We start from the raw sequence: 16566 nt of genomic DNA on the forward strand, positions 1-16566 counted from the left end.
CTTTCTTTAGTTGCGGTGAGTGGGAGCTATTCTTCGTTGTGGTGTGCGGGCTCCTCACTGCCGTGGCTTCTCTTGTTGCAGAGCATGGGCTCTAGGCACGTGGGCTTCAGTAGTTGCAGCACATGGGCTCAATAGTTGTGGCTCACAGGCTCTAAAGCGCAGGCTCAATAGTTGTGGCACACGGACTTAGTTGCTCCGCGGTATGTGGGATCTTCCTGGAACAGGGATCGAACCCATGTCCCCTGCATTGGCAGGCAGATTCTTAACCACTGTGCCACCTAGGAAGCCCAGTGTGTATTGTTTTTTAATTTTTATTGGAGTATAGTTGATTTAGTGTTGTGTTACTTTCTGCTGTACAGCAAAATGAATCATTATCATATACATATATCCACTCTGTTTTAGATTCTTTTCCCGTATAGGTGATTACAGAGTATTGAGTAGAGTTCCCTGTGCTCTACAATAGGTTCTCATTAGTTATCTATTTTATATAGTGTGTATATGTCAATCCCAATCTCCCAATTTATCCCTCCCGCTTTTCCCTCCTGGTAACCATAAGATTGTTTTCTACATCTGTGACTATTTCTGTTATGTAAATAAGTTCATTTGTACCATTTTTTTAGACTTCACATATAAGCGATATCATATGATATTTGTCTTTCTCTATGTGTATTGTTTTTTTATTTTGTTGAGTTGACTACCTGTATTCTTATGAAGCTCCCTGAGCTTCATTGAACAATTATTTTAAATTCTCTGTTAGGCAATTTGTAGATCTCCATTTCTGTGGAATAGTTTACCAGAATATTATTGAGTTTCCTTGCTGTTGTCATTTTTCTGTGCTTGTGTTCCTTGAGGTTTTGCATCGCTGTGTTCACATGTGAAGGAGCAGTCACTTGCTCCACTGACTGGCTTTGGGAAAAAAACACTTTTCACCAGTCAGCCCAGCTGGGAATTCTGACTCTGTCAGACCTTATCTATGAATGCACCTGCCTCACACCTTTGGTTCCCTCTTCAGCAGGAATTGTTAAGACTGTGTGCCTTCTTTTGATCCCTCACAGGCTAGGGGCTGAGAGACTCCTGTTTGTTTTCCTGAGATGTAGTCCCCTGAAATGTCAAGTCTTCTTGCAGTCCCAGTGAGTTGAGCCAGTTGAATGCATGCACTTACAAGACATTGGAGAGGCTTTCACTCACTGTCTGGGGCACATACATGGAGCTGGCCATCAGGTGGGAGGGTGGAGAAGTCAGGTGTGCAGAGCATTGGGTGTGCCCATGCATCAGCTGGGAGTGTCTGCAGACATCACATCCAAAGTGGCTGAAATGCAAGCCTCCTGATGGAGTCTGTGAGGGGCTAGTAGGATCTGCAGCTACTTGTGTTCTGACCCTTGATTGCTTTTTTTTTTTTTTAATATTTATTTTTGGCTGCGTCAGGTCTTAGTTGAGGCACGTGGGATCTTTCGTTGTGGCACATGGGCTCTTTGTTGCGGCACGCAGGCTTCTTTCTAGTTGTGGTACGAGGGCTCCAGAGCATGTGGTCCCTGTAGTTGTGGCACGTGGGTGCTCTAGTTGTGGCTTGCTGGCTCATAGTTGCAGTATGCAGGCTTAGTTGCCCCCACAGCATGTGGGATTTTAGTTCCCAGACCAGGGATCAAACCTGCTTACCCTGCATTGGAAGGCGGATTCTTAACCAGTGAACAACCAGGGAAGTCCCTGAGCCTTGATTTCTGTGGGTCCTTGAAACTCTTCCCTGCTCCCAGCTTTCCAGCTGTCCTGATTCCCTTAGTATACTTGGTGAGATGGGAAATCACTGAGCTTCTTGGGCAGCATCTCACACCACTGGGAAAACCAAATGCTCAATCACTACATTCTCACTTTCCCATGGGAGGAATCCTCGGCCAAGGGGAACTCTTAGCATTGAGCTATGCCACCTTTGGGGAGGAGTGAAACTGTTCTTCTTACCCTCTTGTGGTGTCCTCAGATTTTTTTTGCTCCAGTGGTGTGCTGAAACTTATCCACTGGGCTCCCTGAGTTCCACAGAGGTACTCTCATCCTTGACTGATTGTCAAAATCATTGCACTGTGGGGAAATGACAGTAGAAAATTCCTATTCCACCATCCTGCTGATGTCACTCTCTTATTGACCCAAATATTATTTAAAAGTGTGTGGTTTAATCTCCAAGTATTTGGGAGTTTTCCAACTATCTCTGTTATTGATTTCTAGATTAATATCATTGTGGTCCTCAAGCATATCTTGTATGATCTTTTTCCAAATTTAAGGTGAATTTTGTGTCCCAGGATGTGGTCTGTCTTGGTGAATGTTGCACGTGATCTGGAGAGGGATGTGTATTCTGCTGTGTTTGGATGAAGTATTGTATGGATTTCAATTAAATCCACTTGTTTGATGGTGCTGTTTAATTTAATTATGTCTTTCCTGCTGGAACTCCTTTTTTTAATGCTTTTCCTTCTAATTAATTAATTAATTAATTTATTGGCTGCATTGGGTCTTGGTTGCTGCACATGGGCCTTCTCTAGTTGTGGCAAGTGGGGGTTACTCTTCCTTAGGGTGCTCAGGCTTCTCATTGCCATGGCTTCTCTTGTTGCAGAGCATGGGCTCTAGGCACGTGGGCTTCAGTAGTTGCAGCACATGGGCTCAGTAGTTGTGGCTCACAGGCTTAGTTGCTCTGTAGCATGTGGGATATTCCCGGCCCAGGGATCAAACCCTTGTCCCCTGCATTGGCAGGCAGATTCTTAACCACTGTGCCACCAGGGAAGCCCTGAAACTCTTAATTACTAATGAGGGCAGGTGTTGAAGTGTCCAACTATAATAGTGAACTCATCTATTTCTTCTTGCAGTTCTATTATTTTTTTCCTCATATATTTTGCCCCTGTGTTGTTATGCATGTAGACATTAAGTATTACTATGTCCTCTTGGAAAATTGACGTTTGTTTGTTTTTGTTTTGTTTTGTTTGGGGCCACACCAAGCGGCTTGTGGGATCTTAGTTCCCTGACCAGGGACTGAACCTGGGGCCACCGCAGTGGAAGGGTGGAGTCCTACCCACTGGACCACCTGGTAATTCCCCACACTTTGAATATTATGTAATGTTCCTCTTTATCAGTGTGAACTTTCCTTGCTCTGAAGTCTGCCTTCTCTGAAATTAGTATAGCTATGCCATGTCACTTGCAGCAACATGGATGGACCTAGAGACTATCATAGTAAATGAAGTAAGTCAGAAAGAGAAAGACAAATACCATATGATATCACTTATTTGTGGAATCTAAAATACAGCACAAATGAACATACCTACGAAACAGAAACAGACTCACAGACATAGAGAAAAGACTGTGGTTGCCAAGGAGAAGAGGAGGTTGGGGAGGGAAGGACTATGAGTTTGGGGTTAGCAGGTGCAAACTATTACATATAGAACAGATAACCAACAAGATCCTACTGTGTAGCACAGGGAACTGTATTCAATATCTTGTAATAAACTATAATGAAAAAGAATATGTATAACTGAGTCACTTTGCTGTACAGCAGAAATTAAACACAACACTGTAAATCAACTATACTTCAATAAAATTTAAATATATATATGTAGCTATGCCAGTTTTCTTTTGTTTAGTGTTAACATGGTATATCCTTCTCCACCCATTACTTTTCTTTTTTACCCCCTTTGTCTATACCAGGTCTTAGTTGCAAGGCATGCAAGCTTCTTAGTTACAGTACGCGAACTCAGTTGCAGTATGCATGCGGGATCTAGTTCCCCAACCAGGGATCAAACCTGGGCCCCCTGCATTGGGAATGTGGAGTGTTACCCACTGGACCACCAGGGAGGTCCCCCTTTACTTTTCTTTCTTTTAATACATTTATTTATTTTTATTTTTGGCTGCATTGGGTCTTTGTTGCTGCGCGTGGGCTTTCTCTAGTTGCTGAGAGCAGGGGCTACTCTTCATTGTGGTGCGACGGCTTCTCAGTGCAATGGCTTCTCTTGTTGCAGAGCACGGGCTCTAGGCACGCAGGCTTCTGTAGTGCCACAGTAGTTGTGGGGTACGGGCTTAGTTGCTCCATGGCCTGTGGGATCTTCCCGGCCCAGGGATCGAACCCATGTCCCCTGCATTGGCAGGCAGATCCTTAACCACTGTGCTACCAGAGAAGTCCCCTGACAGATTTCTTTTAAAAGTTTTTGTAAAGCAGGTGTGCTGGTAACAAATCCCCTTGACTTCTGTTTGTCTCAGAAGGTCTTGATTTCTCTCTCACTTTTGAAGGATAATTTTGCTTGACACAGAATTCTAGTTGGGTGGTTCTTCTTTCAACACTTTATTTCATGAAACTCTCTTCCTACTTACATGGTTTCTGAAAAGTTTGATTTCATTCTTATCCTTGTTTTTCTATAACTAATGTTTTCTCACTCTACCTTCTTTTAAGATGTTCTCTTTTTTAAATTATTTTTATTTATTTATTTATTTATTTATTTATTTATTTATTTATTTATTTATTGGTTGTGTTGGGTCTTCATTGCTGCACACGGGCTTTCTCTAGTTGTAGTGAGCAGGGGCTACTCTTCGTTGCGGTGTGTGGGCTTCTCATTGCCGTGGCTTTTCTTGTTGTGGAGCATGGGCTCTAGGCGTGTGGACTTCAGTAGTTGCGGCACATGGGCTCAGTAGTTGCGGTTCATGGGCTCTAAAGCACAGGCTCAATAGTTGTGACGCACCTAGGAAACCCAAAGATGTTCTCTGTCTTTGATTTTTCTCAAGTTTGAATATGGTATTTCTAGGTGTGCATTTTTCAGTTTTTATCTCACTTTTCTGAGCTTTCTGGACCTGTGGTTTGGTGACTATCATTAATTTAGGGAAAATCTCAGTCATCATAAGTTTCACTTATTTCTGTTCCTCATGTGTTCCCATTATGTATATGTTACACTTTTTATAATTGTTTCAAAGTTCATGGATTTCTGTTCCCTTTTTTATTCTTTTCATCTCTTTGCATTTTAGTTTTGGAAGGTTCTCTTGACATTTCCTTGCTGATTATTTCCTCACACATTTGCACTATATTGATGTGCTCCCATCCCCATTCTGCCAAAGGAATAATTCATTTCTGTTGCTTTTGTTTTTTATTTCTTGTATTTCCCTTTTGGTTCTTTCTTAAGCGTTTCCATATTTGCATCCATGACCTATCTGTACTTGCATGTCATCCACTATTTCTGTTAAGAGCCTTTAGCATATTCATCATGGTTGTTTCAAATTTCTGGTCTGATAATTCCAACATATCTGCTATATCTGAATCAGGTTCTTTTCCTTGTGTTATTGTTATTGAATCGGGGCCCACTGCTCACAGCTTAGAAAATCAAATTTGCAAATGTTGATAGAAAGGAAAGTTTTCTTTTATCAGAGTGCCTGCAATCTGGGAAGATGGTTGGAGTCTGTGTCCCCAAAAAACCACCTCCCAAGGGTCTGCTCGGCCATGAAAGGTTTTTTTGTTTTAAATATTTATTTATTTGGCTGCATCAGCTGTTCTTTTTTTTAATTAATTTATGGGCTGCCTTGGGTCTTTGATGCTGCACACGGGCTTTCTCTAGCTGTGGGGCGGGGGAGCACTCTTCATTGTGGTGCATGGGCTCCTCATTGCGGTGGTTTCTGTTGTTGCAGAGCACAGGCTCTAGACGAGGGGGCACAGGCTCAGTAGTTGTGGCACATGGGCTTAGCTGCTCCGTGGCATGTGGGATCTTCCTGGAGCAAGGATCAAACCCTTGTCCCCTGCATTGGCAGGTGGATTCTTAACCACTGCACCACCTAGAAAGTCCCTCAGCCATGAAAGTTTTAAAAGGAAGAAGGGAAGTGAAACCTTGCACCTCAGATTGGGAGTTGAACCCACATGCCAGGACTCAAACCCAGCTAAACTCAGATTGAGACTCAAACACACGTGGCCAGGACTCAAACCTAGCCACAACCCAAGATCTTCCAGCTGAAATCACACACCTGGTTTCAGGACTTAGTAAAGCTTAGGTTCTTGATGTCTCATCACAGAAAGTATTCATTGAGAGACAAAGTGATAGGTAAGAAGTTTATTTAGAGATTTATTTAGAGAGAAACACACTCTGCAGACACAGTGTGGGCCATCTCAGAAGGTGAAAAAGGCACCAGGGTGTGGGGGTTGTCAGTTTGTGTAAGAGTGGGTAATTTCATAGGCTAATGAGTGGGCAGAGTATTCCAGAATTGGGCCACCGCCCACTTTTCTGACCCTCGTGGTCAGCCTTGCAACTGTCAAGGTGCCTGAAAGTTGACTTGTCCACCATCTTGGACCCATTTGGTTCTAATCAGTATATGTTATGTCCTCGGGCTGTGTCATTCTTTCAAAGCTTGTGCCCTGTCCCCCCCCCCCCCCCCCATTTCAGAAGTAAACTCAGTTAATCATTGAGATACGGGGGTCAGAGTCATTGCTGTCCCCCACTGCATGCAGGCTCGTCAGCTTCTTGTGTTCTTCCTCTAGATGTTAATCACAGAGTTCGGTCACAGAGTTTGTTCATGAGATTACTGAAAGGGAAGCTAGGGAAGAGGTCTGGTCATCTGTTAATTACTTATTCTTCATTACTACTTCTTTGATCTATAGTAAGAACCGACAGGCTAGGCAAGATATTGTGTGATTAAAAGATTTGAAAGATGTGTTTGGGCTGGAGATGAGTAGAGCATGGGGGTGCCATGGTTGAAAAGTTAATTACATTATAGCTTTGCTAAAGTGACAAGGAAAGGGACTTCCTGCTGAGGGCAGTTTCCTGCAAAGAGCTGCTCACACTATCTCCTGAAGATGTGGGGTTTTTTTTCTTTCTTTCTTCCTTTTTTTTTTCTTTTTTTCTTTCTTTGAAGATGTGTTAAGTCTTGTCTTATGCCTTTGAATCTGTTGTTGAATACTGGACGTGATGTACTGTGAAAAGGAACTGAGGTAAATAGACCTTAGTGTGAGGTTTTATGTTTATCTGACTAGCCTTAGGCTGTGAAAACTATTTGTTGTAACTGTCAGAGGTAAAATATCCTCAAATGTCCTTGCTTTTGTCTCCCATGTCACCTCTGGGGTACTTTAGAGATGTGTAAATAAGTTCTGAAACATACCGTTCTTTCCATGTTTCCCAGTTATTAAACATGAGTCTTGGACTTCCCTGGTGGCACAGTGGTTAGGAATCCACCTGCCAATGCAGGGGACATGGGTTCCATCCCTGACCCAGGAAGATACCACATGCCATGAAGCAACTAATCCCATGCGCCACAACTGTTGAGCCCATGTGCCGCAACTACTGAAGCCCATGCGCCTAGAGCCCACGCTCCGTAACGAGAGGCCACCACAATGAGGAGCCTGTGCACCGCAACAAAGAGTAGCCCCTGCTCGCCGCAACGAGAGAAAGCCCATGTGCAGCAACAAAGACCCAACACAGCCAATAAAATAAATAAATTAAAAAAAACAAAAACAAAAAAAAAAACTCATGCATCTTCTTGATGTAATGGTATTTGTGGGTGGAGAGGAAATGCTCTATCATCCCATGATTTGGTCTCAGTACTTTAATGAACCTGTGTCCCTGGGCTGTGAACTTCTCTGGTATGATAAGAAAAATGTTTGGTCTTTGTCCACAATTCTTATCAAAGATCTCCTAAGGCCCTTGGACTTTCTGAGTGATAAGAGCATCTTATGTAATAAGGCAACTGTTTCCAGGCCCCTAAGATGGCTTCAGGGTGTGGGTTGGTCACCAGGAAGAACAAGCTTTGATTAGAGGCCTAAAACTTTCAGCCCAGTTCCCAACCTCTGGGGAGGAGAGAGGGACTGGAGATTGAGTTATGCACCAGTGGTCGACATAAGGAAACTCCATCAAAACCTCTAAACCTCGGGATTCAGGGAGATCTGAGTTGGTGAACACATCACCGTGCTGGGAGTCTGTCATGCCACTAGAGGGCATGGAAGCTCCCTACCCTCCGACCACCACTTTGCCCTGCGCACCCTTTCCATTTGGCTGTTCCTGATTTGTATCTTTTACAATAAACTGGTACTAATAAGTAGTGCTTTTCTTCATTCCGATGGTCTTTCTAGAGAATCAGCAAGTGTGAGATGTTCAGGGACCCTCTGAATTTGTAGTGCAGAAATGTGTATAACCTGCCCCCTGCCCTGTTGGCAGCTGGCATCTGACGTGGGGGCAGTCTTATAGGATCAGACCCATAAACTGTGGAGGCTGATGTTAACTCTGGTTAGTTTGTGTTAGACTTGAATTGAATTGCAGGACACCCACTTGGTGCTGGAGAGTAGGAATTGTTTTGGAAAACATACCACATATTTGCTGAGAGATCAGGCAGAAAGGCTAGAGGGGACTCAAGTTGGCTATTTCCCTTCCCCCATGTTACTTAGGCACTGGTAGAATCCCAGTTGGCTCGCCTCTAATGAAACAAGATTCTTTTGAGGATAGGACTTAAGAAGAGCAGAATATTGTGGGCATATTTCAAAACAGTTGTTTTTCAGTCTCTTTGCAGTTTTGGAGACAGCACTTTGCCCTGTGACCTCAGTTCTTTGATAGATCTAAGAAGAGTCATTGATTTTTAAGTCTGTTTGCTTTTTACAAAAAGTTTGTTTGTTGAGGATGGGACCGTTACCTTTTAAGCTCCTTATCTGTCAGATCAGAGGTCTCTGACTCCATTTTTTAATGTTTGACTGCTGCTGTGTTGGGAAAACTCAGTGTTCTTCCTGAGTAGAGAAAACCCAGTTCTTCCCGCCTGTGTGTCTCCTTTACTTTTACCCAGAACACTTCACTCTTGACACTTTTGGTCACCGAATATGTGAGGGTTTTCCCCCCACAATAAGTAATTCTCTGTGTCACCAGTGGGGTATCCTTCGGCTTAACTCAATCCTAACACTATCTGCCTGAAGACAGCATCAGATTCCACCAGTTAAGGGCCAAGTCCCACCAAGGCTGCCACCCCTGCCACCCACTTCAGATGCCAATCACAAGGAGTAGGTCCCCAGGTTACTCACAACTTCTGACTTGGCTACAAATCAGGGGGTTCCCACAACCACCTCCTTGGGTTCTGTTTGCTAGAGTGGCTCACAGAACTCAGAGAAACACTTAACTTATATTTACCAGTTTATTAAAGGATACGATAAAGGATACAGGTGAAAAGCCAGATGAAGTGATACATAGGGTGAGGTCGGCGAGGGTCCACATGGAGTTGGGGTACATCACCCTCCCCCATGTGGACATGCTCACCAACCTGGAAGCTCTCAAAACCCCATACCATTGGGATGTTACGAAGGCATCCGCACGTAGGCATGATTGATCATTAACTGCGTTTCCAGGCCCTCTCCCCTCTCTGGAGGATGAGGGCCCTTGCTGGGCTGAAAATTCCAAGCTCCTGATCATGGCTTGGTCTTTCTGGTGACCAGCTCCCATCCAGGAGCCCAAGCAGAGTCCCTTCAGTAGAACAAGAGATGCTCCTAGTGCTCTTATCCTTTAGGAATTTACAAGGGTTTTAGGAGCCCTGTGCCAAGAATCAGGGGCAAAGACCAATATGTATATTTTCTATTATGTGATAGTTGACAACTTTAAAGTCTTACCCCCTCCTTCTTCCCTTTGTACCCCACATCTGTACAAGGTGATAAGAAAGGTTGTGTGTGAACCACCGTAGCACCTCTCCTAACCTCAGTTTACAAAACCCAGGCCAGACTCCTTTCCTTGCTCTCAAGCCATTTCCCACCTGTTTGAGATGCCTGCTCTGCTTTCCCCAGAGACCTCAGTTACAGAAGTAATTAACTTTTTCATATATTCTTGGTAGGTGTGTGTTAGTCTTCACTACTCAACCAAGGCTTAGGTGGGGGTCGAGGTTCACTTGTCTCTGCAAGTTATAGAAAAAGTAACATGGTATATATATTGCAATACACTGTACTTACTTGCTCTATTGATAAATCCTCCAGATCTTTTCACAGCAATACCCTTTGTTTTTAAAAACTATGATGATGAGTTTATGGAACCCATTCTTTCTCAATAGACCCTTGGCTTCTTATTGATTTTTGATGCCAAAACCGTGAGTGAAAACTCAGATTGCCACATTATAGGACAAACTAACATATACAAGTTGTGTTTGTTTCCAAACTTAATTAGTGTTTAAAATTTTTATCGGCAAATACAGTCAGAAAAGAACATACAGAATGTTTTGTGGCAAGACTTAGTGATAATTGAAACATCTTTGGAATTTTCATGAAGATTCATAAATGGCCTGTGGGCAACGGTGAGAGTGTCCTGACGTTCCCATCCCTGACTCATCTCCTTCCTGCCCCGTACATGAGGGCGGTTGTGATTTTTTGTTTATCCTTCATACCTTCACCATCTGTTATTTTTCACTCAGCAGCATTCTTTCAGTTTTGCCTCCTTTGACCTTTCAACAAGCAAGTATTAAAGGAATTACATTGGAAAGGTTTTCCGGTGGTTTCTGTGCCTCAGTGTTTAACACATACTAGTGTGTGAGGCTTCGGGGCTGGTCTAGGACTGTGGGTTCATCCTCCCACCAGAGCCAAGTGTCCCTGGGTCCGGGGGTGCTTTTTAAAGTACCGAATGGGGGCACGTAGGGAGCGATGGGTGTCTTTTGCAGGAAATGGTCCAAGATCAAAGTAGAGCACAGACTCATTATTATATGTGGTGAGGTCACTTTTAAGTGTTCGTGTTTGTGAAGAAGTGTCACAGTTCCGTGAGGGCACCGTGGGCTTCTGGTTCAAGGCAGAGTTTGTGGAGGGGACGGTTCTGGCCCACTGCCAGGGCAAGGTCGGCGCAAAGACGCGACCTCCGGCCTCCTGTCACTCAGGCACGGGAGGGCGGGGCCTTGCGAACTGTCCAATCAGGGGAATCGCGGGTTGCGTACGTGTGGGCGCCTGTGGGCGACGCTCCAGTGACGCGCGTGGGTGGCGTGGACCGCCTGCTCGTTCCCATTTGCTGCCGCCGCGCAGCACATCCCCTCTCGGTGCCCTTAAAGCGCTCCGGTGGCTCCGCGGCATCTTCTGTCGCTGTGACCTGCACTTGCTGCGGCGGTCGTGGCGTAGACGACCGGGAAGTCGAGAAACCGAAAAATGGTGAGTTGGCGAGCCTGGTGTTGAGAGACGGAGGTGGGGGGGGGGGGGGGGGTGTGGCGGACGGACTGGTTGGAACGGACCGTGTTGGGACCCGGGCCTCCCCGCAGACAACTCCGGACCCGCGGCCGCGAGTGCACCCCGGCGCGGCACGCAGCCTGGGGGCTCGGCCGGCAGTCAGGACCCAGGGCGGCCTCTTCGCTCGCTGCTGCGGCCGTGTCTGCTCCAGATAGTGTGGTGTCCACGCGGAGAGTTATCAGGGGACAGTCGCAATTCAGTATCGGGGTTCCTGCATGGAGGAGCTGTGGTTTGTGGGGTCCCCAGTCCTTCCTTTCTTCTCAGGGAGGGAGACTCTTCTGCCTCTCACTTTTCCGAATGTTTGAGAAACAGGGTCACAAACCCACGACCCTGGTCTTGCACCCCAGCTCTTCCCAGGGCAGGCAGTAAATGCCTAAATTTCCAAGGCTTTCCCCACATTCCCAAACGCCATCTTCCCCTCTCCACTTCGTAGCTTCATTATTAACTATTTGCTTTCCGTGGTGCATTTCAGACTACGCAGTATTTTAATTGTTTATCATTTCTCCACAGGGCCATGAATGGCTCTTTTTAAAGATTTATTTATTTTTGTCTGTGTGTATTTTCCATGAGAAGAAATCAAAGATAAACCACCTGGAACTACATTGTATAAGTCTTGTGCTTCTCCCCTCCCCCGGATCTTTCCTGGCACAGACATCCTGTTTGAGCCCTTTGGGTGGAGACTCCTGGGTGTTCTGTCTTTTCATCATAGTTCCAGGTCAGCCTTGCCCCTCCCTGAGTTTGTGACTTTATTCACTTTTAAGTCTCAGATTTTGATAACTGTAAATGTACTTAATAGATCTAGAAAGAGAGTATAAAATATTTCCAAAGGGAAAGAAAGAGGTGAATTTCAGAAAAAATAAAATATTCCATTATACCATTCCATTCGTGTATATTCCATTTTCCTTTTTTTCATCCCACGAGTGACTGTAACTTTCGAGGTATTTTTTCTTTTCTTCAATTATGATTATTTCCAAACGGTTTCTTGCCATGGAAATAATAATCTGATATTTATTTTCTGAAAGGAGTAGATATTTGTGTTTTATTCTTGAACTAGAAAAATGCCTTACAATTTTTCTTCCATCCTTTACATGTAAATTCTGAATTAGAATGGTTGTGCTGTATTATTCAGACACTGGGTTTGTGTCATTTAGAATACCACTGGTGTCATGGCAACACTGGGGGAAACGGAGACCTGTGGTCAGTATTTCTAAGCTAAAGCCCCCTTGAGCCTGCAAAGGGAAATACTCAGAGGACCAGTTGTTCTTGCTGGGGAGCCTCCCCCCTGCAAGTGTCCTACCTGCTCACACCCACCATGGGAGGAGCCTTTATAGTAAGAGAAGAAACAGAGCCCTGGAAAGCTGGGGAGGTACCTGTGATGTTGAGTGGGGGATGGGGAGTGATGCCCTTCCTGAGGCTGTAACTGGTTTTCTTGAGCCTGTTTCTAGATACAGGTTTGAGCTTTGCATTTGCCGTGTAGGTGCACTCAGAATAATTTGAGTACACTGAGAAAGTCTGTGAAGGTCAGTTTTGTCTCCTGGACAAGAGTTTATGAATTTGGGAGTACATTTCATTTAGAACTTTAAATTGAATCTGGCCAAGGGTTTTCTGACTTGTAAGAATTGACGCCTGAGAGAGGGAGAATTTGCATTATGTTGGAGCCTCCAGAGTTTATTTCTGTGGCTGCTCAGGTGTCCCTACCCTCCATCGCCAGGGACTGACAAACTAGGGATTGTACCCCAACAGCGGGAATCTGGACCTCAAGCTTGGGAATCTGGGTTTTCTTCTGAGCTGCAGGGAAATAGGCTGCTTATCTCACTGATTCAAATATTTGCATTTCTTCCCTTGTATATGTTTATATAGTGAATATTGCAACTCTTAAGTCTAGTTTCCCTTAATGGTTTGTGATATTATTTACTGTGTGAGTGTATAGTATTTATGGTTCTCAGGCTTTAAATGTATGTTGATTGAGAGACACAGTGGGAGTAAGGCAAGAAATTCTGGAACCAAACAGAATATTTGTTCCTTTTAGGCAAGAGATCCTCAAGATATGAGATGGGGGTGTTTGAATTCTTAGGTGGTTTTTACATTTGTAGGTCAGTTTTTGTATGTGCATGTCCTTAGCTTTAAAATTTTAAGTGCTATGATATTGATGAAGCAAATGAATTCCTGTAATTGATAGGAGGAAAGCTCTTAAACTTACATAAATCATTGAAAATCCTAGTATATTTAATGGATTAGACCCAGATTCCTAGTGCATTATATGTTACTTATTTCTGAACCCCCAGAGTTTCTCCAGATATAAAGAGAAACTATGACACCTCTCTCATTATTTTAGTTAGAAGGTATGAAACTTTTTGGTTTTTATGGTTTAAACTTTTATAAGCATCCATGTTTAAAGGAGTAAATCTTAGAATGGTTTCCTCTGCAGAAAAGTAAAAAATAAATTTAAAATTAAAAAATTAAAAGCAAAAAGTAAGTTCATTAAAAGTGAAGGCTGTTAAATAGAAAAATATGGTTTATGCAGATTACTCAGTTAATTTTAAATAATCATGCGAAGGTTAGCAAAAGCCTGTTAAGAAGGTCTAAAGTAGACTCACTCCAGAACATTCTGGCCCCTCAAGTGCTCTTGCTTCAGCCACTCCCAAATAACCAGTATTAGTCATTTCTTGAGCATCTTGATTTGGTGTTTGTTTTTATCCAAAAAAGAAACAATTGCAAATTTTTCTTTCCCACCTTTGTCCTAATGAGTAGCCAGACATTTTTCAATGTTTGCTCACATTTTAAGCCTCACCAATCTGTTAAATAACAAAAATTCAACCAAATAAATTTTAAAGGTCTAACTGACTTTATTAAGTGGTGAATCGGACAGCATCGCATCTAGATAGTAGAGAGGTATCCAAAATGGAAGGCTTAGTTAGATCAGCACAAGTGAGAAGGGATAAGGAAAGAGCGGATTATCTCATCTTCCTTTGAGGGACAAAAAGCCTATGTGGCAGATTACATCGTTGATGCTGACCAGAAAATTCCAGACTGATTAAGATGATGTTCCTGGAGGAGGCTGTATTTGCAAATAGGTTAAGTATTGTCTTGGTTTGGTGACATGGGCTTAGCACAAATGACTCCATTTGGGGCCTGTTTCTTTTTAACATCTCCCTCTTCCCCTGTGCCCCCACCTGGACAAGCTGATGAGAAGTCTAGGTGTTCTCCCCTCTACAGATGGCAGGAGACTCCACCCATACAAGCTCCTGCCCTTGGGCAAGAATTTTTGCCCCAGTCCCACCCTCCAACCACAAGGAACACCCAAGCCAGGCTCCTTTTCTGGTTTTCTGAAGCCATTTCATAGCTGCTTAAGAGGCCAGCCCTGCTCTCCCCTGAGACCTCTGTTATATGAGTCATAATCCTTTTCCTACCCTCTCGGTGAGTGTGCGTGCTACACCAGCAACAACCTCATCCACACCTCTGCAAGTGACCATAGCAATTGGCACTGTGAGCAGCATGTCCAGACATGATCACCACCCGCTGCACATGGGTCTGTCTGCTCTTGCTCTGACTTGCTCACCTGCTCTGCTGTCTGGTGGTGGGCGGCACTGTGGGCTGCTGGATGCCAGGGACCTCAAGTTGTGAGCTGTGTTGCATTGCTGACCCTACCAGGCCTCAGTTCTGTGTTCAGCTGACCAGAACAGTCGATTTTAAGAACTCCTGGGCATTTGGGAGCAGCAGTGTGCGATTGGAGCTCTCCTTAAACTAGTCTTGGGTCAGTGTGTTTGCTGGGATTTGTGTGTGTGTTAGAGTGAAGCTGTGCTAGTGCCTGGGTTGGACCCAACATGTAAGGCATAAGTGGGAGAGGGGGACTATAGCCTCTGCAAGAGCTGGGCCAGTTGGGTGGTAGTTCCTGACAGAGCAGTAACTGGAAAGAAAAGAGAGAGGAAAAGGCAGTCATTAGATGGCAACTGAGTCCCCACTCCTAATTCCAGAGAGTTCCCCAGGACCTTTGAGTCCTGCTGTTGCTGCCACCTGTATTGCAGCCGAGATTCTGACCCTCAGAGTTATTGGGTACAATAAATACCATGGCATCCATGTGGCACAGTCAAGGGTTTCCTTCAAACCTAACTTAAGCCCAGGTTCCTTACACTTTACATTTAGCTCTGTCAGCTTTTTTCTTTTTTCTTTTTCTTTTTTTTTTGGCCACGTGGCTTAAGGGATCTTAGTTCCCTGAACAGGGATTGAACCTGGTTGCTCATCAGTGAAAGCACAGAGTCCTTACCACTGGACCACCGGGGAGTTCTGCTTATACTTTATAAAGCAACCAGATGTCATAGAGGAGGCCTCTAACCCTGATAGCAGTGTTGTGGGGCTCTCTGGAAGTACAAATTATAAATACCAGTGATACCACTTCCCCTGAAATGTATCCAGTGACCAAAAAAACAAAAGAGGGAAGGACAAGAGGGAGAGGACAAATGAAAAAAAATACTGAAACAAAGGTCAACAATTTGGCCCAATTGGAAATCCAAAATATACAGAAAGAATTTATACAACAAAAAAGGTGAAAGGACACTTCTTGGCTTTCGGTCTTCTACAACATAACTTATCAATTAATTCTGCCATATGCTTTGCTGCACTAATTCTCAAACTTTCTTGCAAATAATACTAGGGCTCAAATTACAGCTATACCTGGGATCCCGCTAAATTTAAGCAGGGTACCCCAGATAATCTTAGGGGAGTTACTAAATATCGTATAGAAGACTAATAGCTGTGTTTCACCTCAACCATGAGAACTGTGGTCTTACCTGAATTATTCCCCGTGGTCTTATTACCCACTGTCTTAAAATATCCCACACCCAGCAAGGAAGGTCTGATCCAGTGAATTATAAATGACATTTTAATTTAGTCTTTGCCACTTTCAAATTATATTGCTAAATGGGACCCCACCGACCTTACCCCCTAGTTACATTACTTACTGTGGCCCAATATACTTTAAACAGAGTTTTGAAGGATTGAAAACCATTGTACAAACCTGTTTTTAGTGAGGAAATGATTAACCCTCTGTGCTTCTCCTTTTACTAGCCTTATTTGGTCTATTCTCAAACCTGGCAAAAATGAATGACACCTTACATTGGATTACGGCAACCTTGAGGCTCTGGTTTCACCAAATAAGCCCCAATTCCCAGTCCCCAACATTTTGGAAATTACTGACTCCATCCACTCAGCAACTGGTAAACATTCTGCTCTCACAGATTTGGCTACATATGTTGTGTTTAGTGTCTATTTCAGCAGCCTCTCATTTGCAGTTGGCCTTCACCTCGAAGGGATATGATACACCTTTACCTGGTTACCCCCAAGGAACCTCAACACCATTAACACTGCACACAGTCTCTGCAGGCAGGATCTGTACCTTCCTCCAGAAGCACAGA

At 44.0% G+C, this 16566-nt stretch overlaps 1 protein-coding gene across 6 annotated transcripts in view; it reads left to right on the forward strand.

Moving 5' to 3' along the window:
- Window positions 1-16566, forward strand: part of LOC130837389 (zinc finger protein 791-like) — a 47521-nt gene that overhangs the window by 14282 nt on the left and 16673 nt on the right. For 5 of the 6 annotated variants that reach the window (XR_009049284.1, XM_057710288.1, XM_057710291.1 and 2 more), the window contains exon 1: window positions 10943-11080. The exons of the other annotated variant lie outside the window; for it this stretch is intronic. Coding sequence is in view for 4 of the 5 variants with exons in the window: in XM_057710288.1 (XP_057566271.1) it covers window positions 11078-11080 (3 nt within the window). In the remaining variant the exon portion in view is untranslated. Of the gene's footprint in view, window positions 1-10942; window positions 11081-16566 lie in introns of those variants that run through there. 6 annotated transcript variants of the gene reach the window in all.

Source organism: Hippopotamus amphibius, chromosome 15, assembly GCF_030028045.1.
Source record: "Hippopotamus amphibius kiboko isolate mHipAmp2 chromosome 15, mHipAmp2.hap2, whole genome shotgun sequence".
NCBI lineage: Eukaryota > Metazoa > Chordata > Mammalia > Artiodactyla > Hippopotamidae > Hippopotamus > Hippopotamus amphibius.